The sequence below is a fragment of the Hyperoodon ampullatus genome (assembly GCF_949752795.1).
Source record: "Hyperoodon ampullatus genome assembly, chromosome: 8".
Classification (NCBI taxonomy): Eukaryota; Metazoa; Chordata; class Mammalia; order Artiodactyla; family Ziphiidae; genus Hyperoodon; species Hyperoodon ampullatus.
In genome coordinates, this window is record NC_136921.1 from 114208532 (window position 1) to 114235741 (window position 27210).

Consider the following 27210-nt stretch of genomic DNA (forward strand, 5'->3'; position numbering starts at 1 on the left):
ATATTATTGCACACAGGGTATCAGAAGCTATGCACATCCAGGTTCCAAGGACTCTAGAAGACCCAGAACAGAGACCCTAAGGCCATGCCTGTGGCTGCTCCCGCCAGCATGCCCAGCGCCAGGTCGCTGTCATTGTCTTGATACCGCTCACGAATGATGACTTGGTTGGCAGGCTGCTGTCCATAAAGTCCTAGAAAAGGAGGAAAACATAGGAGCAGTTTGTGAAGTCCAACATTCACTCCGAAAGACGGCTCACTTGCCTGGGACCCTTCCTGAGGTTTCTCCATGCCCTGCACCCCTCCCTCGGAGCGCTGGTGGGGTGACCGCAGTGAGTGCTCCCCAGCTCTCCTCCACCACAAGCGAAGGTGACTGGACTGGGCCAAGTGAGGAGGACACCTCCATTCCTAAGATGGCACTAAGAGAAAATCAAGATGCTCAGCTTCCCAAGGTCCACAGTCCCGGACGCTGCAGAGAGCAGAATCCTAATGAAGCTGCAAACCTCAGCCTCCAGTGTCCACTGCAGCCCCGCACATTCTGCTCATGAGGACGGCAGGCAGACGAGGGGTGTGGGAGACACACACAGCCTAGAGACAATGGGAGAGTCAAGAATCCCCACTGAAAGCTAAGAAGAAAAACCCACCTAGAAGTTAACTGGCTTCTTAGTATTCATGCAAACCGTTTTTAAATTAAACCTTTAATCTGCTAACCTAACCTGCTCTTCATTTTTAACCTTATGTCTTTATGGGGAAAAATATTTATGCTAGGGGGGAAACTTCTAAAAAGCAAACTTTAAACAAATTTAAAATTTATTTGCACAATGAGAGTTTACAATTGGAAATGTACTGCTTGCTCTCTTCTGTGCTTCACAATATATTGTCCAATAGCTAATCAGCTTTAAAATTGCTCACTTTCCTCCCTGACCCACTATTCCCTTAGCAGTTCAACCCTAGGAAATAGAGATTAATCCAATAGTGATATGTCCATGTAGATGAAGAATGGAAGTGAAACCAACAGTGACACTACAGGCTAACATCTACAAGTGCTTCCTAGTCTAAGCACTTATAGTATTACAAGCATTTACATTCACCGACTCACTCACTCCTCACAACAACCCTATGAGTCGAGCTTCCTGTTATCCCTATTTTATAGACAGGCAAAAGTGAGGCACACGGGGGTTGAGGGCAGTATGTTTAAACTACAAAACTGGTGAACTGTAGCATTCACTATCACAGCCTTGAAATTAAAAAAATTTCCATTAGGCAACTCCAACAAGTGAAATGTAACACAGTAGGAACCTGTAAGCTGACCTAATTAAAAGATCCCCTGAAAAATGTAAATCTGCATTCCCTCTGTTAACCCCCCAGAGGGATCTCCTCAATGCATGCCCAGGAGCCAACTTCTCCTTCTGTTCATACCAGGGAGCTAAGTCCTTTTTTTTTTTTTTTTTAAATATTTATTTATTTATTTATTTATTTTTGGCTGCGTTCAGTCTTCGCTGCTGCACGCGGGCTTTTCTCCAGTTGCGGTGAGCAGGCTTCTCATTGCGCTGGCTTCTCTTACTGTGGAACACAGGCTCTAGGCATGCAGGCTTCGGTAGTTGTGGCGCATGGGCTTAGTTGCTCCGCGGCACATGGGATCCTCCCAGACCAGGGATCGAACCCGAGTCCCCTGCATTGGCAGGCAGATTCTTAACCACTGCATCACCAGGCAAGTCCCAGGAGCTAAGTCCTTACCAAAGTCAACTAGGGACACTTCCAAGTTGTACTTATTTTAATTATCTAATTTAACTAAACTTTACATAAATGATCGAAACACGAATGTAGAAAAGGCAGATACTGTTTCTATGACAATTAAGTTAGATACTTCAGGAAAGACTAAATAAAGGCAAGTAACTTTTACAAATTACCATCAAACCAACGAATTGAGTAAACAATAAAAGATGCGGGAGGAGACACCAAGAGTCACAAAATCTAGAGGTCTGCTCTCAGACTTGGCCCTGGAAACTGTAGTGCGATTATGTGTCACATGAGTACCATCCCTGTAAGACAGAAACAGAGGACTGCAACCAAAGGCCTCAAGCTCACAACGAGAGGCAGCTGAGCAAATGTCCACTGACATGGGAAAACTAAAACAGAATACTTATAGTGTGCACACAGCACTCTGTGCACTTTTAAATTGGCTGCCCGGCCACCAGTCCCCAATCATATTAAAGAGAAGGCCTTTAACCTTCTCTGCACGACCAGGGCCTCTATGGACACTGCAAGGCAGTGTGTCATGAAGCTGGCAAAGCACCGGAGTATCTTAGAGAGGCTGGCTGAAGAGCTCTGGTCTGGTTACCAGCACGATGCTGCAGTGGGACGACCACTACTGAGCAGCCCTTCCACAGCAAGCATGTTGCTAGCTGGTCACAGCACAAGTGCCGAATGCCTATGGACTGCACTCAGCCCTCAGCAGCAAGTATTCTGAGGTGGCCCCGAGCGTGCTGTCTCTCTTTTCATCATGAAAGTCAAAGGCAAGGATGGAATCCTATGTACAGAAATTCCCTTCACAGCACAAGCACAGAACTTCTGCTTTTCTACAGAATTAGAAACAGCTGGGATTATCCCAGTCTGTGGCCTAGGGGCTGAAAAAAAAACTGGTTCTCATCAGATGATTAGGCTAGGGCTTAAAAACCGACCACCAACCCCAAAATAAATGGGGGAAAAATAATTCATACAAGGGAAAATCTAATTTGTAAACAATTGTACAATGTTTATCTTTGCCAGTCATCATAGAAATGTAAACTAAAGCAACCTGACTCCATGTTAAGACCTTATCAAAACTTTCAGGGCTTCCCTGGTGGCGCAGTGGTTGAGAGTCCGCCTGCCGATGCAGGGGACGTGGGTTCATGCCCCGGTCCGGGAAGATCCCACATGCCGTGGAGTGGCTGGGCCCGTGAGCCATGGCCGCTGAGCCTGCGCGTCCGGAGCCAGCGCTCCGCAGCGGGAGAGGCCACAACAGTGAGAGGCCCACGTACCGCAAAAAAAAAAAAAAAAAAAAATACTTAAGAAGATTATGTAGCACTCTGGACAAAATACATAAAATTTTATTGATAAAATGAGAATAGAATGCAAAAAGTAATGTAAGATAACAAAGATGAAACAATTAATTTACATGGGGAAAATAATTCAAAGAAAAATAGTTGTGCTAGGATTAGAGGACAGACAAATAGTTCATTTTTCAGCATCATTATTTTATCAGTTTTCAACTTGACATGAAAAAAAAAAAATCAAGCAAGGCAGAATCCTTCAGTCTATGCTAGATGAGTGCACTGCATCAGATTCCAGAAACAGATAACAGGAGAAACTCTCTTGTATTAGGTGCTAATGCATGAGAAACCAAAGTAACCACCACTAACCAAAAGGACAGTTTGAGTCTGGGGCTGGCCAAATCCAGAGACCCTGTGGCAGCCCCCTTGGCTTCTCTGCGGCATTAATACCAGTGACCACTCACCCTTCTGGTAACACACTCTCCTTCCACTGCTTCTGCGTTAAGGCACTGTGCTAGGTTTGCTCACAGCCACTTAGAGTTCTGATCTCTTGGCAAGCTCTGGGCTCCCATTCCAGTCTATTCACCAACTCACTCTCTTGTGTGTCGCTCTGACACGCCATCCCCATTGTGACCTGCCCCTGCCTGACTTCACCTGTTCATTGGGGTCTGGGTGTGGCCTCACTCTTCAGGCCATCAGGCACGTACCTCTGGTCCCTCTTGCCCTGGTTGTAGGCGCCAGCATATTCCTGTACCTCCACCCTGTAGACTTCCCCTGCCCATGCTGCACCTAGGACTTGATGCCTCCTACACAGGCCAGTCATTCACACCTAACAACTTGTTTCGGGTGAGGTGAAGATGAAAGGAACCCATTAAAAGCCCAGAATAAACATAAGCCCTCCCAGGCCTCTACTTCACCTGCAAAATGGAACATCACACCTAAGTAGTGATAATTTTTGAAGGATATTACCAGAAGGAAAAAAAAGAGAAAGATTACCTTTTATCCCTTAAAATGGGCCTCTTAGTTTGGTTGCTTCTTAATGTAAATGAATTTCAGTAAGTACAAATTCTCTTCTTGGGGATGAATCTGGATACAATTGTGAAGTTTTAAAAATCAAGCCTACTCTAACTTTTGTGAAGCAGTGTGAAGATATATAATGCTTTTTTTTTTTTAAGTAGTGGAGTGATTTCTAGTCTAACCAGAAGAAACAGCTCACTTTAAATTGAGAAATAAAAATTCTTCAGGCTTTATTGATCTAATCACTAAATGAAGAGAAACAAGGAATGAAAGGCTGGCATAAGTTACCTGCATATGGGTACTGGTAGGGTACAGCATAAGCCTGCCCATTTGCAGCATAGACAACTTGAGTTCCTGGCGGGTATGCACCACTGTATGGACCATAGCCGTATGCCTGCTGAAAAGATATAGGCCCATTAGAAATACAATTTTGAAATTTCAACATCCATTTATAATAAAAACTCTCAACAAAGTGGGTATAAAGAGAACATACCTCAATATAATAAAAGCTATATATGACAAGCCCATAGCTAGCATCATACTCAATGGTGAAAAACTGAAAGCATTTCCTCTAAGATCAGGGACAAGACAAGGATGTCCACTCTCACCACTTTTATTCAACATACTATTGGAAGCCTAGCCAGAGCAATTAGACAAGGAAATAAAAGGCATCCAAACTGTAAAGGAAAACTGTCACTACTTGCAGATGACAGAATATTATATATAGAAAACCCTAAAGGCTCCACCAAAAAACTGTAAGAATAAATGAATTCAGTAAAGTTTCAGGATACAAAATCAATATACAGAAATCTGTTGCATTTCTATACACTAATAACAAATGTTCAGAAAGGGAAATTAAGAAAATGATCCCATTTACAATTGCATCAAAAACAATAAATTATTAACATATACACACTACTATATATAAAATAGATAATCAACAAGGACCTACTATATAGCACAGGGAACTCTACTCAATACTCTGTGATAACCTATATGGGAAAAGAATCTGAAAAAGAATAGATATATGTGTATGTATAACTGAATCACTTTGCTGTACACCTGAAACACAACATTGTAAATCAACTATACCCTAATATAAAATAAAAATTAAAAAGCAAAACAAAAACAAACAATAAAATACCTAGGAATAAATTTAACCAAGGAGGTGAAAGGCCTGTACACTGAAAACTATAAGGCACTGATGAAAGAAACTGAAAATACAAATAAATGGAAAGATATTCCAAGCTAATGGATTGGAAGAATAGTTAAAATGTCCATACTATCCAAAGTAATCTACAAAAACAATGCAATCCTTAACAAACTTCCAATGGCATTTTTTGCAGAAATAGAACAATCTTAAAATTTGTATGGAACTACAAAAGATCCAAAATAGCCAAAGAAAGAAGAATAAAGCTGGAGGCACCATGCTCCCAGATTTCAAACTATACTACAAAGTAATCACAACAGTATGGTATTGGCATAAAAACAGACACACAGATCAATGGAACAGAAGAGAGTGCCCAGAAATAAACCCAAGCGTATATGGTCAATTAACTTACAACAAAGGAGCCAAGAAAATACAATGGGGAAAGGACAGTCTCTTCAATAAATGGTGCTGGGAAAAGTAGACAGCCACATGCAAAAGAATGAAACTAGACCACTACCTTATACCATACACAAAAATTAACTCAAAATGGATTAAAGATGTAAAACCTGAAACCATAAAACTCCTAGAAAAAAACAAAGGTGATAAGCTCCTTGACACTGGTCATGGTGATGATTTTTTGGATCTGACTCCAGAGGCAAAGGCAATAAAAGCAAAAATAAACGTGGGACTACATCAACTAAAAAGCTTCTGTACAGCAAAGGAAACCACCAACAAAATGAGAAGGCAACCTACTGAATGGGAGAAAATATTTGCAAATCACATATAAGGAACTCATACAACTCAACAACAAAAAAATAATCTGATTAAAAAACAGGCTGAAGAACTGAACAGACATCTTCCCAAAGAAGAAATACAGATGGCCAACAGGCACATGAAAAGATACTGAACATCACTAATCATCAGGGAAATGCAAATCAAAACCACAATGAGGTATCACCTCACACCTGTTAGAATGACTATTATTAAAAAGACAAGAGGGCTTCCCTGGTGGCGCAGTGGTTGACAGTCCGCCTGCCAATGCAGGGGACATGGGTTCGTGCCCCGGCCTGGGAAGATCCCACGTGCCGCAGAGCAGCTGGGCCCGTCAGCCATGGCCGCTGAGCCTGCGCGTCCGGAGCCTGTGCTCCGCAGCGGGAGAGGCCACAACAGCGAGAGGCCCGCGTACCGCAAAAAAAAAAAAACAAAAAAAAAAACAAGAAATAACAAGTGTTGGCAAGGATGTGGAGAAAAGGGAACCCTCATACACAGCTGAGAGGAATATAAATTGGTGCCTCCACTATGGAAAACAGTAATGGAAGGAAGGTCCTCAAAAAATTAAACATAGAACTACCAGTTGATCCAGCAATTCCACTTCTGGGTATTTATCCAAAGGAAACAAAAACACTAACTCAAAGAGATATCTGTATCCCCATGTTCACTGCATCATTATTTACAATAGCTAAGATATGGAAACAACCTAAGTGTCCATCAGCAAATGGATAAAGAAAATGTGGTCCAAATATACAATGGAATATTATTCTGCCATTAAAAAAGGACATCTTGGGGGCTTCCCTGGTGGCACAGTGGTTGAGAGTCCGCTTGCCGATGCAGGGGACATGGGTTCGTGCCCTGGTCTGGGAAGATCCCACATGCCGCGGAGCGGCTGGGCCCGTGAGCCATGGCCACTGAGCCTGCGCGTCCGGAGCCTGTGCTCCGCAATGGGAGAGGCCACAACAGTGAGAGGTCTGCATACTGGAAAAAAAAAAAAAAAAAGGACATCTTGCCATTTTTGACAACATGGATCGACCTTAAGTTTTCGAAAGATGTCAGACAGAGAAAGACAAATACCATATGATCTCATCTGTATGTGGAATCTAATATTTTCTAAAAAAACAAACAAAAAAGCAAGCTCACAGATACAGAGAACAGACTGGTGGTTGCCAGAGAGGGAGGGGGGCCTGGGGGTGGTGGGCGTGAACAAATTGGGTGAAGGAGTCAAAAGGTACAAAGTTCCAGTCATAAAATAAATAGGGGGCTTCCCTGGTGGCACAGTGGGAAGAGAATCCACCTGCCAATGCAGGGGACACGGGCTAGAGCCCTGGTCCGGGAAGATCCTACATGCCATGGAGCAACTAAGCCCGTGCACCACAACTACTGAGCCTGCACTCTAGAGCCCGTGAGCCACAACTACTGAGCCTGCATTCTAGAGCCCGTGAGCCACAACTACTGAAGCCCATGCGCCCAGAGCCCATGCTCCACAAGAGAAGCCACCGCAAAGAGAAGCCCGCACGCCGCAACAAAGAGTAGCCCCCGCTCGCCACAACTAGAGAAAGCCCATGTGCAGCAATGAAAACCCAACGCAGCCAAAAATAAATAAATAAATAAATAAATAAATAAATAAATAAATAAATCATGGGGATATAATATACAGCATGCTGACTATAGTTAATCATACTATACTGCATATTTGAAAGTTGCAAAGAGGGTAGGTCTTAAAAATTTTCAACACAAGAAAAAGAATTCTTTATGTATGGTGACAGATTTTAACTAGACCTAGTGCAGTGATTATTTTGCAATATATACAAATACAGATCATTATGTTGTATACCTGAAACTAATATAATGTTGCATGTCAATTATACCTCAATTTTGAAAAATACAATTTGGAAACCACCTGGAATATATTAAACTTGGTTCTCCAAGTTGCAGTCAATAAAGTTTGACACTCTATTAAAAAAATAAAGAACATGACGGGACTTCCCTGGTGGTCCAGGGGCTAAGACTCCACGCTCCCAATGAAGGGGGCCCATGTTCAATCCCTGGTCAGGGAACTAGATCCCGCACACATGCCACTACTAAGAGATCATTCCCATGCCGCAACTAAGATCCCGCACGCCACAACTAAGACCTGGTGCTGCCCAATAAATAAATAAATATTTTAAAAATAATAACAATAAATAAAGAACATGAGACAGTGTGCTTATGCCCTTTGTTTTAAGATTCTAAAAAAACAAACCCACAACGGGAATCTACTTTCAGGCTGTAAAATAAAGTAGGTGGAAAACACAACAAAAAAGAGAACTGGACTTGCCAGAGATTCCAATTTCATTTCAGCTGTATCATTAACTTGACCTTCAGTAAGTCATCTAACTACTGTAGGCCTTGTTTTGCTCATCTCTAAAATGATCAGTTTGGACCAGGTGATAAACAAGATTCATCCAAAGCCAGTTTTCTCTTGGTGAAGCCAGCCTAGCAGCAAAACTCTCCCCAGCCCAATTTCCAGCAGTTCCTGGCAGGAGAATATAAAAGACTGAGGATACTGGGGGGTCTGAGGTCTGAGGCCTGGGCAGGTGACTGGCAGTTTTCCAAAAGGACATGCCTATGAAAGGGCATTGCCAGAAATGGGCAGTGGACTGCCTCCACTGACCAAGTAAAGGACTACCGTATCCTGGGAAATACGGAGATGAAAGGCCTGGCCTTCTTTATGACCTCACAGGTGGTGACAGGGCAGACATGTTAACAGACAATTACAATTATTGTCATTATGTGACAAAGGTTACACACAGGGGAGAATAGGGAGCTGTGGCCTGGCAAATACGTATGTAGATCTAAACCTGTTGTCTTACAAAAGCAGGAGACAGAATTTATGCTTTTGTGAGACAGAAGAGATGCAGACATTGTTTTCCCTATTCTTCCTGCTAAGTACAACTGAAAACCCTGGGCACTATATGTACAACAAACACAAGGAGACTCTGAAAGGTGGAGAGAAGGTGGTTGACTGTCTAGGCACCTCATGACCCTAAGAAGGACACACAGTGAGTTCCCTGGGTTTTCTTTTTGCCTCCTACATCCGACTGGATAATGTAGAAGTGGCATCCAAGAAATGCCAACATGTGCAGACCTTTTTTGGTCTGCCTCAAGGAAAGCCTGCTGTCTCTACCCAAAGAGCCTAAGAAGGAAAAGGCCAATCTGGCAAGAGAGACCATTTTCAGGCAGTAACTGCTCCACTCCAGCCAAACAACACAAAAACAGCTGTGGCTATTACTCCCACCAGCAAAGTCAAGTATGGAGAAAGATGCTCTCCCACCCCCATCTCAAACAGTGTCAGAGAAGGCCAAGTGGGAAGCTGGGAATTTCATCCCTACCAGATGGAAACAGGCCACCTCCAGTGCCATGCCACAGTGTCAGTGGAGACCATGCAAGGAGCCAGAACTCCCACCTCTGCCCAGCAGAGACAAGGTGCCCCTTCCTATCCTGCTGGAGTAGGATCAACAGAGACCCAGTGGAGAGCAAGTACTTCCAGAACCTCTTATCAGTAACCATAATATCAGTGAAGGCTAGTGGGGAGCAGCAGGGAAAGTCCCTCCAACTCCCAGGCAGGCAGGTGTCAGCAGAGACCTAGAGAAGGGCCTGAATTCCCAGCCCTCTCAGCAGTGACAATGAGCCAGTGTCAACTGGGACCCAGGGGACAACCTGGACTTCCACCGTTACATGAAGGAACAAAGCAGACCCCCTCTTCACCCAGCAGAGGAGCATTAGGAGGAAGTCTGCTAAAATGCAAGACTTAAGTTAGATTCAGTCTTATAATATTTAAAATTTCCAGGTTTTGATAAAGAATAATTCGTCATACCAAGAACCAGGAAGATCTCAAACTGGATGAGAAAAGACAACAAAAGAGACCAACACCAAGATGACAAAGATGTTGGAATTACCTAGGAAGGATTTTAAAGCAGCTATCATTAAAATATTTCAATAAGTAATTAAGAACATGTTTGAAATTCATAAAAGAAACAGGAAGTCTCCACAAAACCAGAAAAATATCAGGAAAACCTATATAAAGATATATATCAAGAATAACCGATGAAAATTTTAGAAATATAAAAATAACTAATAAATTATTCAATGAATGGACTCAACAACAAATAGAGATGACAAATAATCAATAACATGAATATAAAGAGTAGAAATTACCTAATTAGAACAGAGAAAAAGCAGATTGAAGAAAAAAAATGAACAAAAACTCTAAGACAGGTGGGACATCTAACATCTGCATCATCAGTTTCATTAGAGAAAGAGGGTGGGTCTAAAACAACATTCCAGAAATAGTAGGTTAAAATTTCCCAAATTTAGCAAGAAACATAAACCTACGTATTCAAGAAACTGAATGAACACCAAAAAAGATAAATCCCCAAATACACATATCACAGTCAAACTTCTGAAAACTAAAGACAAGGAAAGTAGCCAGAAACAATGCACTACGTATACGGGGGGAAAAATTCAAATGATAGCAGCTTTCTAATCAGAAATCAGGAGGGCCAAAGGAAAGAGCACACATTTACCAAGTGCTGAAAGAAATGTCAACTCAGAATTCTGTACTACTGAAAATATTCTTCAGAACAAAGATGAAATTGAGACATTCTCAGATGAAGGAAAACTGAGGATCTGTTGCCAGCAGATCTATCCTAAGAGAATGACAAAAGGAAGTTCACTAAACAGTAAATAATAAACGAAATCTTGAAATATCAGAAGGTAAAAAAATATGGTCAGAGCAGAATACATGTAAATATAATAAAAATCACATCTTGATTTTTCTAATAAGTTTGACAGCTGTAGCAAAATCTATAACACCATCTAATATGGTTCTCAATACATGTTAAAGAAATACTTAAAACAATTATACCATAAAATGAGAGAGAAAAAAGGAATTTAGAAGTAATGGTTTGATACTTCACTGGACCTCGTAAAATGTGAACACCGGACTTTGAAAAATATGTGTAAATGTATAATGTAATAACTAGAGCAACCATTAAAATAGCAATACAAAGAGATACTCAAAACATAACAGATACATCAGAATGTAATTCTAAAACATGTTCTATGGGAATTCCCTGGCAGTCCAGTGGTTAGGACTCTGAGCTCTCACCACCAAGGGCCTGGGTTAGCTCCCTGGTTGGGGAACTAAGGTCCCACAAGCCGCACAGTGCAGCCAAAAAATAAATAAAAATAAAAATAAATAAATAATAAATAAGATAAAATAAAACATGTTCTAGTAACTCACAAAAAGCTTAAGTAAGTAAAAGGACATACAGAAATGAAAAACAGAATCAAAGCAAAACAAAAAATAAAATGGCATACTTAACGTATCAAAATTACATTATATGCAAATGGTCTGTGGGGAAGGATAAGAGTGATGGTGTTTAAGGGTACAAACTTGTAACAAGTATTAAACAAGCCTTGAGATCTAATCCATCATATAATGAATATAGACAATAATATCATACTGTAATTATGTAGTGTAATAAATATTGCTACATTTGCAATCATTTACAATATATAAAGGTATCAAAATAACATATAGTACACCTTAAACTTACACAATAAAAAAATGTAATTGGCCTAAATATACCAGTTACAAGATAGAGATTTGTCAGATGGGGGGATGAGAGGATGACCCAACCATATGCTGTCTATAAGAAACTTCAAATGTAATATGTATGTTGAAAGAAAAAAGATGGGAAAAAAGATATCATGCAAACATTAATAAAAAGGAAGCAGAAGTGGCTACATTAATATCAGATAGAGTAGACATAAGACTAAAGAAAATTATCAGAAACAGAGAATGACATAACATAATGATAATAGGGTTAATCCACCAAGAAAATATAAGTGTGTATGGACCAAATGACAGAGATGCACACATAAATTAGACAACTTATATAAATGAAAAGGACCAATTCCTCAAAAAGTATAAAATACCACAACCCATTCAATATGAAACAGAGAATGAATAGTCCTGTAACTATTAAGAAAACAGAATTTGTAATTTAAAATATCCCCAAAAAGAAATCTCCAGGCAGGCCCAGACAGTTTCACTGGAAATGTCTACCAAATGATTAAAGAAGAATTAACATCACTTCTACACAATATCTTCTAGAAAATACAAGAGCATGGAACAGTTCCTAAACTTCTATAAAGCCAGTATCACCTGATAACAAAATAAAACAGAGTACAAAAAAAGAAAACTACAGACCAATATCCCTCATGAATACAGCTGCAAAAACTCCTAATAAATATTAGCAAACATAGAATTCAGCAATAAATAAAAAGAATTATACACCACAACCTAGTGAGATTTATTCCAAGGATGCAAAGCTGGTTCAGTATTCGAAAATCAATGTAACCCACAATATTAGTAAGGTTTAAAAAAAATCACATGACCAAATCAATTGATGCAGAAAAGGTATTTGACAAAATCCAACACCCATTCATGGTAAACACTCAGAAAACTAAAAAAAGGACTTTCTTCAACTTGACAGAGAACATCTACAAAAAACATCACACTTAGTGTGGAAAAATTGAATGCATTCTCTGTAAAATCAGGAACAAGGCAAGAATGCCTGCTCTCACCATTGCTCTTCAATATAATATTGGAAGTTCTAACCAGGGCAGTAAGGCAAGGCAAGGCAAGGAAATAGAAGGTACACAGACTACAAAGGAAGAAATAACTCTATTTGTAGATGACATGACTGTCTATGTAGTATATTCCAAAGGATCTAAAATAAAATACTTGGACTTCCCTGGTGGTGCAGTGGTTAAGAATCCGCCTGCCAATGCACGGGACATGGGTTCGAGCCCTGGTCCGCGAAGATCCCATGTGCCACGAAGCAACTAAGCCCATACGCCTCAACTACTGAGCCTGCGCTCTAGAGCCCGCAAGCCACGACTACTGAAACCCGCACGCTTAGAGCCCTACTGAAGCCCGCGCTTAGAGCCCATGCTTGGCAAGAAAGAGAAGCCACCACAATGAGAAGCCCACGCACCGCAAACGAAGAGTAGCCCCCGCTCGCCGCAACTAGAGAAAGCCCGCGCACAGCAACGAAGACCCAACACAGCCAATAAATAAATAAATTTATAAAATAAAATACTTATAGAACTAACAAGTGAGTTTAGTAATAAGTTCACAGGCTACAAGATCAACATATAAAAAATCAACTGTGTTTCTATATACTAGCAATAAACATGGAGAAAATGAAATTTGAAATACCATATACAAAAATTCAAAAAAAAAGAGAAATACTTAAGTATAAATCTAACAAAACACATACAGGATTTATATATTGAAAGCTACAAAATTCTAGTGAAAAAAAATCAAACAGGATCTAAATAGACAGTCCATTTTCATGCATTGGAAGCTCAACATAATAAAGATGTCAATTCTCGCCCCCAAAACCTGATTTCTAACAAAATCCCAGAAAGATTTTGTTGTACATTTAGACAAATTTACATGGAAAGGAAGTGGAATCAGAATAGCTAAAAGAATTCTGAAAAGGAAGAATGAAGTGGGGGGAATCAGCCTACCCAATCTCAAGACTTATTGATATATAGCTACAGTAATCAAGTCTGTGTGGTATCAGAGGATGGAACTGACAGAGAACCCAGAAACGGACACACATAAATACAGCCAACTGATTTTTTACAGAGATGCAAAACCAATTCCAGAAAGGATTAACAGTCTTTTCAACAAATAGTGATGGGACAATTGGACATCCATAAGCAAAAAAAAAAAAAAAAAAAAAAAAAAAAAGAGCCTCAACATAATCCTCATACCTTATTAAAAATTAACTGACAACAGAAAAGACTAGTGTATAAATCCTAGGACTATGAAACTTTCAGAAGATAACATAGGAGAAAATCTTGGGAAACTTGGTCTAGGTGAAGTGTTAAACATGACAACAAAACACAGTCCATAAAAGGAAAAACTGATAAATTGGACTGCAACAAAATTAAAAACTCTGTGAAAGGCACTGTCAAGAGAATAAAAAGATATGCTACTGATCACATATCTGACAAAGGATTCCTATCTCAAACATATATATATAAGAACTCTCAAAACTCAACAATAAAAAAATAATAAAACAAGTAGAAAATGAGCAAATGACATGAAGACACATCTCACGAACAGGATATATGGATGGCAAGTAAGCACATAAAAAGATGTTCAACATCACAAGCTATGGGAAATGCCAATTAGGATCACAGTGAAATATCACTACACACCTATTAGAATAGTTAAAATAAAAAACAGCAACAACAGCAAATGTTGGTGAGGATACAGAGAAAGTGAACCACACATACACTACTGATGGGAAAGAGAAATGGTAGAGAAACTCTGGGAAGCAGTTTGTCAGCTTTTAAAAAAACTAATCATATACTTACCATACATTCAACTCAGCAATTACATTTTTGGGCACTTATCCCATAGAAATAAAACTTTATGTCTGCCTAACAACCTGTACATGAGTGTTCACATAAGGTTTATTGGTAACAGCCAAAATCTAGAAACAACCAAAATGTCTCCCAATAGGTAAACGTTCTTCAGTACATAATGTGGTACATCCATACCATGGCATACTACTCAGCAATAAAAAGGAACAGACTATTGACACATGCAACAATCTGGATGACTCTCAAGGGCGTTGTGCTTAGTGAAAACATCAAAAGATCTCAAAAGATCACGTTGTATGATTCCATGTATAGAACACTGTGGAAATGACACAGTTGCAAACAAATCAGTGGTTGACAGGAGTGAGGGAAGGGGAAAAAGGGTGTGACTAAAGAGGGTGTAGCAGGAAGAAGATATTATGAACAGTTTTATGTCTTGATTGAGGTGGTGGTTACACAAATCTACACATACGATAAAATGACATGGAACCAGACATAAACATTGCACCAATTTCAAATTCCTGGCTTTGATTTTATCTACCATGTAACTGCTGGGGAAATGGGTGAAGAGTACATGAGATATGAGATTTCTCCATATTACCTTTGCAACTTCTTGTGAATCTATAATTATTTCAAAATTAAAAGTAAAAAAAAAAAAATCAAAGTGCCTCCCACAAGAGACTTCTATATGTAGCATTGAACGCCTGGCACCTCTAACTAGGGGACACCACAAGGTATTTGGCATGTGATTTTTTTTTTAAGGTTTTGTTTTTGTTTTTTCAAAATAAAAAAAAAGCATTTTTCCTGATGACAGAGAGTATTCAAGTAAATAATTAAGTATAAACTTGAATCATCAAAATCATATTACCATGATTCATTTTTAGGTCTATCTTAAAAAGAAAATGTGAACAGGAAGATTATAAAGCAGTTGCTTTATTTTAGGAAAGCAAAAGATGACAACAATCTATTTAAAAAAGAAAAGTTTAAAGAAGAAAAGGGTTTACAGTACATTTCTAATTTCTCTGATACTGGCTGGCTCAAAGTTTTCTTTTGTTTTAAAAGCACAGTAGCACAGAGACCCCAAGTTTCCCTCACTTGGATTCTATAAGGCAAAGGTTTGCTCCCTACCTCAGGGGTTGGTGCAGCATAGGCTGTGTAAGGAGGTGGGGAGGAAACCACGGCAGTCTCATCATACATGACTTCTGAGCCAACATAAGCCTTGAGAGGAGAGAAAGTATGAAAACAAGTGAGTTGCCACAAAGCAACTAAAGGCTCTTATGATACTATACCCTTTTATTTAGCAAATAAAAAAATTAAAAGCCGAAAAGTTTCATCTTTGAAGAGGAAATATAACAGCTCTGTGAGAAACAATGACTAGCAGGACCACCGTCCCCGTGCCCACCACCCAGCACTCCAGTGTCCTTTGAATTCAGGAGGATGTGGTCCTCCTCGGCCACCAGCAGGGGGCAGAAGTAGAGTTCTCACTGCCCAAGAAGGCCACAGGGCCAGGCCTTTTAAATGATGTTACACCACTCTCAACAGCCCTTCTGTTCACAAATAAAAATCCTACAATCTAAAACGTAGCAGTCAGGGATATGTTCTACACTCACAATCTGGTTTTTCCATTAAAAAATTTTTAAATCTTTCAGTAAATTACCCCTCAGTGAAAAACAAAAATACGTGCACTCTTTTAAAAAATATCCACATGAAGAATCACCTTGGCTCTTGCCCCTAACTATATGAATCATCAATACTAACTTCATTCAAGTAGAGGATTTTCATCAAAGAAAAGGTAACTGGAGCTGCAGAGTAATCTTAGGAGGAAGAACAGTCCTGAGCTAACAAGAGTAGGAAAAAACAGCATTTGGATATTAAGTCTTTTTACTTTCTTTTCCCACCTGTACAAATTCTTTAAAAAGCACCATCTACCTTTCTCTTTTCTTCCTAGAGAAATAAATGAAAAAATAAAACCCTATCTGAAGAATGAAAATGTTGACCACAAAGGGAATTGCCTTTGATTTCCTGACAGACACCAAGATGGTATCACTAGCCTCTACAAGTAGGGTTTACTGTCTCAGTTACTTCCTAAAGTCAGAAGAAACTAGAGACCAGTACAAGTCCCAAAAACATTTATTTCACAGGCTGAGATGCTATTCATGAAAAGGACCCTGTGGTCCCCTTTGTGCCTTCTCTGTAAACGACAGCAGAATTTAAAGTGTTGCAAATCTTTGTGAGATAACAACATTTCTAGAAAACAACACTGGGACCAGTGTGCCTGTGTTAGGAGGGCTCCTCCTGCCAAAATGTTTTGGCAACATCCAGCTTCCTCACTGTCAGCGAAACACAGCCTGCCTATCTCTGCTTACTCACCCTGGGCCAGATGGCAAAAAAACCCTCTTCCCCATTTCCCTTCCTAACCTCCTGTTCTCTCATTTGTTACAGCAGGACTAAGTGAAAACATTACTAGTGACTGCCATTAGCAACTTACTGTGTTTGTCCTGGAATCCTGAAGCGTAAATTTCCAGGCCCTGAAGAAAAGAAAGAGGTACTTTATTTCAGGCAATCCAACATCTATCTCAACGGTTCTCAAACCTGCATTGGCATCGAAATTTCTGAAAAAGCGTGTTTTAAGAACAGATCTGAAGCCCTTGCCTCAAGAGCTACTCAGTCAACTCATCTAAGACATGCACTAGGAATATATGATATGTATAGAAATAAATCTATAGTACATATGTAATATTTAAAGCATAATCTACTCTACAGTTTTTCCTTTACTTTTTAAATAAATGTAAAATGTACCATGCTTAGTTATACTAGAACTAGCAGTATCTGTTCATGTTATACACACAGATCTACTTGATTTTTTTAATGGCTACGTAATGTTCCATGATATGAGATTTAGATGGTCAGCAATATTTTGCTATTAAAAATGTTGGTATTTGAGAAACTGACCTACAACATACGTAAGTTTAGGGTGTACAACATGATGATCTGACATGCATATATCATGAATTGATTACCACAATAAGGTAACACCTCCACCCCCGAACATGATTACCTTTTTATTTTTTCTGGTGATAACATTTAAGATCTACTTTCTTAACTTTAAAGTGTATGAGAGAGTATTATTAATTATAGTCACTATGCTGTACAATAGATGCCCAGAACTCACTCATTTTACAGCTGGATGCTTGTATTCTTTGTCCAATATCTCCCCCATTTCCCTCAACCCCTGGCAAACACCATTCTACTCTCTACTTCTATGATTTCGGCTTTTTCAGATTCTACATATAAGTGAGAACATATAGTATTTTTCTTTCTCTGTCTGACTTACTTCACTTAGCATAATGCCCTCAAGGTCCATTTATGTTGTTGTAAAGGCAGGGTTTCCTGTTTTATGGTTGATTAACAGTCCATTACCCATGCATGCACAAGTCTGTGTGTGTGTGTGTGTATCACATTTTATTTATCAATTCATCCATCATCAGACACTTGAGTTGTTTCCATGTCTTGGCTACTACGAATAATGCAAGAAACACAGGGGTACCGCTATCTCTTTGAGACAATGATTTAACTTCCTTCAGATATATACACAGAAGTGGCATTGCTGAATCATATGGTAGTTCTATTTTTAATTTTTTGAGGAACCTCCATACTGTTTTCCATAGTGGCTGCACAAATTTACATGCCCACCAATAGTGCACAGGGTTCCCTTTTCTCCGCATCCTCACCGATACTTATCTTTTGTCTTTTTGATAACAGCCATTCTAAGGTGTGAGGTGATCTCACTGTGGTTTTGGTTTGCACTTCCCTAATTATTAGTGATGTTGAGCACCTTTGGAAAAACGTTTTTTCAAGTCCTTTCCCCATCTTTTAATTGGTTTGTTTTTATGCTATGGAGTCATACAAGTTCCCTATTTTAGATGTTAAACCCTTATCACATAAATGGTTTGCAAATATTTTCTCCTATTCCATAGGATGCCTTGTTATTTTTCTAATTGTTTCTTTTGCTGTGCAGAAGTTTTTTAGTTTAATGTAGTCCCAATTTGTTTATTCTGCTTTTGTTGCTTGCACTTTTGGTGTCATATCCAAAATCGCTGCCAAGACCAATGTCAAAGACCTTTCTCCCGGGGCTTCCCTGGTGGCGCAGTGGTTGGGAATCCGCCCGCCAATGCAGGGGACATGGGTTTGAGCCCTGGTCCGGGAAGATCCCACATGCCATGGAGCAACTAAGCCCGTGTGCCACAACTACTGAACCTGCATTCTAGAGCCCGTGAGCCACAACAAGAGAAGCCACCGCGATGAGAAGCCAGTACACCGCAACAAAGAGTTGCCCCCGCTCACTGCAACTAGAGAAAGCCCGCGCGCAGCAGCAAAGACCCAGTGCAGCCAAAAATAAATAAATGTTTAAAAAAAAAAAAAAAAAAAAAAAGACCTTTCTCCCCATGTTTCCTTCTAGTAGGTTTACAGTTTACGGTCTTACATTTAAGTCTTCAATCCATTTCCAGTTAATTTTTCTGACTGGTCAAGATAGGGAGTAAGTCCTTTCTGAAAAATCTGGGTTCTACACTCTTCTAAGCATAATTCCTTTGAATGTCTTATGCCGGGGCTCGCTTATCCTGCTCTGCCTTCCAGTGCTCTGAAATGACAAGCCCTGGGGGAACCTTCCAGTCTCTGCTAAGGTCCCAAGGATATCACAGTCTCAAGGGCTTTTCCTTAGCTTTTTCAAGAAGTATCAGCACCTCTACAGGCTGCAGGGTACTACCAAAACTTTTTACGATTTAATTAGCTCTTCTTGTTACTGCTTCTGGGAGTTGGGGTAGGGTTAAAAACTGTGATACGTCTCAACAGAATCTTCTGTTTCTTTTTCTGACTGTTGCTCTTTGTATTCTGTGCTTGCAGTTAAACGTCTTTATGTGGCTGTCGCTTCTGAATGTCTTCCCCTTCATTTCACTAGGTAGTTGAGGAAGTTGACACAGATTCATTTCCCCCTTTTTGCTCAGAAGTCTCTGTAATGGGTTGAATTGTATCTCCTGCAGAAAGATAAGCTTAAGTCCTAATCCCCAGTACAGGTGAATTATTTAGAAATAGGGTCTTTGCAGATGGAGTCAAATTAAGATGAGGTCATACTGAATGAAGGTGTCCTCATAAGAAGAGGAAATTTGGACACAGACACAGGGAGAATACCATGTTATAACAGAGGCAGAGACTGGAGTGGTGCAGCTGCAAGCCAAAGAACATCCAGGATAACCGGCCACAGCCAAAACCAGGAAGAGGCCAGGAAGGATTCTATCCAGAGTCTTCGAGGGAGCATGGCTCTGCTGACACAGTGATGTCAGACTTCTAGCTTCTGGAACTGTGAGAGGATAAACCTGTTGTTTTAAGGCACCTAGCTTGTGACACTGTGTTACAGCAGCCCCAGGAAACAAATGGCCTCCTCTTCTTTACTTTTTTACCTTTCTGTGTCATTTTATTTCAAGTGTGTTTCCTGTTAACAGAATAAATAGCTGGACTTTGTATTTTCTGCCCAATCTCAGAGCTTATCCTTTTTAAGGAGAATTTAACCAACTCACATTTATTGAAGTCACAGATATCATTGGTCTAATTACTGCTACTTCATCTCCTGTCATGCTTTATTAAGTTTACCTGCTGGGGTTTTTTTATTCTTCTAGTATTATCCTCCATTGCTCTCTCCCTAATTGTACCCTTAAAATTAGACACATGAATAAACCTCTATTTTCCCACACAGGTTAAGAAATAGTCAGCCTTCCACGCCCAACAAGGCAAGTCCTTCAGTGTACTTTACCCCTCCCCCCTCCTCTATGACAAAAAAGCCTCCCATGTTTCGTTAAAATATTCTACAATTTTAGTTCTAGATATTTTTTCCACTAGTACTTAAAGGAACCGTCCATACACGTGACATCTCAGCAAACAGTAGAACAGAGCAGTTAAGAACAAAGGGCTATGAAGACAAAGGTTCAAATCCTGAGCCTAGTCTACGAGCTCTAAAACCTTGGGAAGTATGGTAGGCAGAATGATGCCTCCTCCCTACAAAGAGATCCATATCCTAATCCCCAGAACCTCTGAAAATGTTACCTCACCAGGCAAATGGACTCTGCAGCTATACTTAAGGTTAAGGGCCTTGAAATGGGGAAGATTATACTGGATTATCGAGGCTGGCTCGATAAATCCTTAAAAGCATATAACCTTCTTAAATCCTTAAAAGCATATTCTTAAATCCTTAAATCCTTAAAAGCATATAACCTTCCCCAGCTACAGAGAATCAGACAGATTCTCTTAAATCCTTAAAAGCATATAACCTTCCCCAGCTACAGAGAATCAGACAGATGACAGCAGGAGAAAGGCTCAGCCCAGAAGCCAAGGAATGCAGGAGGACTCTTGAAGCTAGAAAAGGCAAGGAAACAGACTCCCCCCTAGAGCCTCCAGAAGGGATCATGGCCCTGCCAACACTCTGAAACCTAGTGTAGAACTCTGACCTCCAGAAATGGAATCAGAAATGTGTACTGTCCAAAGCCACTAAGCTTGTGGTAATTTATTACAAGAGCATTAAAAACTGATACAGAAAGTTACTTAACCTCACTATGCCTCAATTTCTTACAACGGAACAGTATCCACTTTATAAGATATGGTGAGGTTAAACAACATACATAAAGCAGTTAGCACGGTGCCCAGTGCAAAGTAAGTGCTCAAATTATTAAAGAGTAAAGATAGAGATCCAGTTTATAAAAAAGTAGCAAACTGGCTTGACCTGTGTTCATTTCTCCATTAGTCTTTAGGAAAGGTACATCTTTTCCAGAAAGTGCCATTTAAGATTCACTAATATAAATGAGAAGAATGTAAAAAAGAAACTACATCTAGGATTTAAAATCAACCCTAGAGATCAGCATGGAATCAATGCCTATACTGAGGATGAACACATACGTGAAATGCAGGGGCAGGCACTCTGACAAACTGGTCAGCTGGATTTTATAAAACTGTCACGTATATATGAATATTTTAATATACAGGAATATTATAATAATCTCTGTTAGTGAATTCTCACAATGTCCAGAGTTAACCTTTGTTAGTGGTACAGTGTGGACAGGAAAAAAAAACAACAGTGTTTTCAAGATTCTGATCCTACATCAATGCTAACGTTAACAGACTGAGAATTAATAAAGTTGGGTTTTCCTTCTCTGTGGTTCCATACCTCTTCTTCAGGAATGGCAGATGGAAATAAGAACCACCCAAAGAAGAAAAGGCTATATAATACAGACGTCAGTGCTTTTTAAAAAGACATTTACATAGAAAGAACAAGATTTAAGGGGAGTTCCCTGGCAGTCCAGTGGTTAGGACTCCACGCTCTCACTGCTGAGGGCCCAGGTTCAATCCCTGGTCGGGGAACTAATACCCCACAAGCCATATGGCACGGCCAAAAAAAGAAAATTTAAGAACCCACTTAAATATGCCCATCGCCCAATGGGCATCTAGTAATGACAAAAGAGAGTGCCAAGTGACTGTATCTAATCGTTTCTGCCGTACTCACTACAATGGGACCCCTCATGGGCAGCTCTGCAGAGGCAGAAACTAGCATCAGGGTTATCAGACATGGACTAAGACTCTTAACATCTCTTTCACACGACCTCTGAGTCACTTATTCTGCTGCCTACAGGAACGCGCCACTCCCATTCTTCTCCCTTCCTCATAACTGGAGATTAAAAACAGAAAACACTTTTAAAATGAAACACACTGGAATAAAACTTACAAACAATCATCTGTGCTTTCTGCACAGAGACTGATGGTTTTCCCATCTCGGCAAACAACCTGCAGCAGACAGTCTTTTGGCTTCCCGTCTGGAGGCTGGATATCTATGAAAAATATATAGAATACAGGAGTATTTATATAGTTTTTTTTTTTTAAGGATTTCTTAACAGCTCAGATAAGCAAAGGACCAGAACTTCGGAACATGACAATTATAAAACATCTTTGGTCTGCTGTACAGAACCAAACACACGAATCGTTACTCTATTCTAATTAAACTTCCTGCAGGAGAAACACATAAGCCTCTTCTAGAGCGCAATCCACATGTGGTGATATACAAAATAGCCCAGACATGAGAAGAATAAGCACAATGAAAAGTGTTGCAAAGCATCAGTGAACAGAATACTTACGGCTTTTATTCACAAAGCATCAAACTAGACCGCTGCTTTAAAAGTGAAAATCAGTTGTTTAAAGTATCTCTGTGTACCAAGAAGTAAGACCTATGATATCTGAGCCTGGTTTAAGTAAGGATTTCAATAGCTAGTCCACAGACACTTGTGTTTCAAGAACTTATAGGGGCAGGATATTATAACACCAATGGTTACTACAGCAGCCTCTTTATCCAAATAGCAACAGAGCTAATAAAACAAACAGGGACGTCTACATAGGCCATTAATTAGAAATAGAAAAGTCTATGCTTAGTAAAACAAAAAAACTATTCCTTCAATAGTTGTGATAATTATATTGAAAGACATCATGGATTTTAAGAAACTGACTAGAGTTGTTATCAATAAGCCAGCTTCTGAGTCACAAAATCTATACTGCCTGGGGTAGCTCCATCCTTCTTGGGGTTCCCGGCACTCTGGTTCCTTAGTCTTCCACCACCTTCTCCATGAGAGAGAACGGAAATGTGGACTGATGGGTCTAATTCAGAGGCGAAAATTAATCTGCCGACCCACATGGGTCATAATCCAAGTGTCTGGTTTCATCTGGTTACCTCTTCCCAGATGAAACCCTTCTTTGGTCTGTAAATGAAAGCAGAACGGGTAAGGAAGAAGAATCAACTCCCATCAAGAAAGCAGAAGGACAGGCGACAGAAGCTGGACAAGACAGACCCACGTACCCCGACATTCATGTCCCGTGCGGATGTTGATGCAGTCCACAGGCATGTGGACCTTATCCTCCACACTCTGCCGAGTCTGGTCATCATAATAGATCAGGTGACCATCTGACCACAGGTCAAACCAATTCTTCTTCCAGCGCTTCAAAATAGTACCTGAAAAAAAGTGGGAAATGTTGCCTCTGAGTGGAAAAGCAAGGACTTTGTCCTCTAATTCGCCGGTAACAGAAACAAAAGAAACTTTCCTCTGGTCCCAGAAGTATACCTGCATACAATTGCCCAGAGCAGTCCATCAAAATGGAAGTGAAAGCAGACCCAAACTGCATGAACACCCATGCTGTACCAGGGCTGCATGCAGCACGCTCTAAGATGAGAACTTCGATCTTACTGAGAATGTTGCCAACTTCAAAGTCTCAAAATATTAAAAAAAAAAAAAAAGTTCAATAAAACTTTGATTTTGAGCTAATGAAACATGTCTAACATTTAACTCTCCATGTGGTATATCTAAACCTTCCCAGTTGTATCTAACTGTTAGATTGATGGGAAAACGCTGAACTGTAAAGTCTCTACATGCAATAACAGTAATACCTTCCTCTTCTGGAAAAACTTCTCTTTTTCTTGAAGGGCCTTCACACAGACTCTTCTCTAACGCTCACCTTCCCTTACAGCCCACTGTGTGAGGAGTCTCCCTGCCTAAGGCTATGCAGAGGCAGGGTCAGACACTGGATACATCCACACCCAGACACTGACCCAGGCCCAGGGCCTGACTCCTACCCAGCACGCATCCATCCTACTACCTCACACGTCTCTATCAGTTTGAGAGAATTCATCCTTTCATTTGTAATCTTGGACTAGGCATTTAACTTTATAAAACTCTAATTTCCTTGTCAGCCAAAAGGGGAAACTAAAAGTTATCCCTGCACCCTTCTCACATCCATATGCTACCGGCTGCATCTTTTGTTCCTATAGATCCCACCCTGTTCATGGCCAATGTGCACAAATTCCATTGCATGTGCCTCTCCTTATGCACCCACATCTGCTACAGGTATCAACCAAATATGCATCCCAGCAGCCTTCCGAATTTCTTTTACCACTATCAAACACCCACCTTGCTGAGAGGCAACCACAGCACTTGCCCAAACTGATAAATAAGTGACACCCAGCATCCATTTAACTGGCAGTGCCTGAGCTGTGCAGAAACTACCAAAGAGAGCCACCCAAACACAGACAGGTGTAATCACGGGGTTGGGGAGTTCTACCCAAGTATCGCACCTCCCATCAAAGCCCTGACTGCAGAACACTAAATTAAGCTGTCCTCCAGAGTCCAGATACTGAGTCCTAAGAGTCTGCCAATGGCAAGAAAAGGAATCCTGAACAGTGGTGCATATATGTAACTACGTGTGTATCTCTGCTGCTCTGCAACTCAGTGAATATAGTACAACTCACCTCATTTTAGTTTATTATGAATGATACTTCTGCTTTAGCAAAGACAGAAAATCAACCCACACATCAGGAGATGGGGAAATGGAATAAGTCTTCTGAATATACACTTTTGAGATAACCATAACTAAGACAGTGGAAAAGTCTGTACAACTTATTTACAGAACTCCTATTTTGTGTACATCATCATGCTAAGCGCTGATGAGAAGCACAAAATTGTCAAAAGGGTCACTGTTCACTTACGCTGACAGAGCATTTACACTGAGTTATGACGGAGAAAGGAAACTTGCCCTCAAAGAGTGCAGGAAGGGAAGGCACATCCTCCAGGTCTGAGCAAGGCTCTCCATGTCCCCTGACCATTTTAGGATCACGCAAGATCCTAAAAACCCAAGACAAGGAAACTTACACAAACATTGGGGCTAGATTCCAATATGTCATAACTTTTTTTTTTTAAGCCAACAATACAATAGCTGCATCTGAACTGTCATAGACCTTGAAAGGACACCTGTTCAGCTCCAGGTCTGAGAATGTAAAACAGGACAGACAGGCTGAAAGCTTGTCTCCTGGTAGAAAGGGTGTTGATGTTGAAACGAGACAGTCCTGAGTCTGAATGTAGGTTTGCCACCATAGTTAACATTTGGACCAGTTACCTAGTATCAGTGACTCTATTTCTTCAGCTGGAAGCTGGGGTAATGCCACCTACCTCACAGAGCTGTTGTGATAATTATATTGATATAAAAGTCTGTACAATGGGAATACAAACAAGCTTCATAAATAGTTTTTATAAACCATCTAAGGTATGCAAGTCCATTCTTCATTGCTAGGCTCAATTTTAGCTAAGTACTGAAAATATTCCTTAAATACAAATTCATATCTGAACAATACAGTATATATCACCACTCAAGCTTTGCTGGAGTCATAAACAATATACTAGTCACTTTTCCCTTAATGCTGCTCTTTCTAGAAAGACAGCAGAATAATCTGCTTACTCTTTCTGCAATAAACAGAGCTGCTTCTTCCTGCTTTAAAACATACTATGAATCCTACTTCAGGTGGCAGCCTCAGAGATAAGCAGAGTTAAGTTATGCAGGCCCATAGAGATGAGTCTAAGAAAATAAACTTAATCCCATAAAAAAAGTCCCTTCTCCAGAGTCTTTCTGGAGACACAAAAGGTTTGGTTTTAGATAAACTTGTTCCCTCGGGTCAAATCTTAATCTATAATTAAAGACTCTAGTATTTCAGAATCTGGTCACTGTTCAATCACCAGATGAGACAGGTGTTTCCCACTAAGCGAGCAGCATCTCCATGCTAATATATTAGCTCAGCTCCATGGTAATATATCAGCTCAGCTTGGGTAGACCCAAGAACCTCAGGTCAGCCATTAATAATACAGCATGCTAGGGACTTCCCTGGCCATCCAGTGGTCAAGATTCTGTGCTTCCATTGCCGGGGGCACAGGTTCCATCCCTGGTCGGGGAATTAACTTTGTCGCACGGCGTAGCCAAAAAATAAAAAATAAAATAATAATAATAATAATAATATAGCACGCTAGTGAGAAAAGAGAAACCAGCAGGGACTACTACTGTCCCCTGGCTCCTGTCAAGGCAGCAACCAAGAAGCTCCACGTGTGCAGAAAAACGCTTCATAGAGCTCTAAAAATCTGCAAGAGGAAATCCAGGGCAACAACATTAGTAAGACTCTGTTATTTGTTTGCAAACACTGGCAGTGTCAGCCACAGAAATCAAGATGTGCCCTAAGGCAACACTAAACCCAGCCCAAGGGGCTCATGTCCTGTACTTACTCTGTCTCAGCAACCATCCACTCTTCACAAACGCCATCTTCTCACCTGTAGAAGACGAAACAGGCAGGTTCAAAATTATACCCAGAAAAGAGAACGACCCGTATGAGTTGTTTTTACTCACAATTCTGACACCAGATGTGTGGGGTTTTTCCATACCAACAACCAATTTTCCAATTCTCAGGACACCAACTGGATGTCTAATGATTCAATTAGATTCTGACACTAACTACCTGGACTTAGCAGCAGACCTCACAGCTTAAGGGCTCAGTTCCACAAGAGTGCTCCCACTTTAGACACAAGTCCTGGGCCACCCATATTTCTGATCTATAAATTGGGGGTGCCCACAACCCCCTCCTGAGATTCGATAATTTACTAGTATGGCTCACAGAACTCAGGAAGGCACTTTACTTACTATTACCTATTCATTATAAAAGGATACAACTCAGGAACAGCAAGATGGAAGAGATGTAGAGGACAAGGACTGGGGGAAGAGTGCAGAGCTTCCACGCCTCTCCAGGCACCATTCTCCCAGCATCTCCATGTGATCACTGGAACCCTGTCATTTAGGGGTTTTTAAGGAGGTTCCATTAGGTAGCCATGATTGATTACATCATTGGACACTGGTCCTTAAGCTCCATCTCCAGCCTCTCTGCCATCTCTTGAGGTCCAGG

General features: G+C 40.4%; 1 protein-coding gene across 10 annotated transcripts; it reads right to left on the reverse strand.

Moving 5' to 3' along the window:
* Nucleotides 1-53: 53 nt before the first annotated feature.
* Nucleotides 54-26579, reverse strand: PLEKHB2 (pleckstrin homology domain containing B2; the record flags this gene model as incomplete). 10 transcript variants are annotated; one of them, XM_079710175.1, is made up of 7 exons in its annotated part: nucleotides 54-190; nucleotides 4334-4442; nucleotides 15546-15635; nucleotides 16906-16945; nucleotides 22183-22285; nucleotides 23302-23454; nucleotides 26540-26579. In XM_079710175.1, 7 exons carry the CDS (start codon nucleotides 26574-26576, stop codon nucleotides 54-56), a joined length of 669 nt encoding a protein of 222 aa, XP_079566301.1. The 10 variants fall into 10 exon arrangements, with proteins under 10 accessions (XP_079566301.1, XP_079566305.1, XP_079566302.1 ...); XM_079710179.1 differs by having other exon boundaries at nucleotides 4334-4439; nucleotides 26540-26576; XM_079710176.1 differs by having other exon boundaries at nucleotides 4292-4439; nucleotides 26540-26576.
* Nucleotides 26580-27210: the final 631 nt, after the last annotated feature.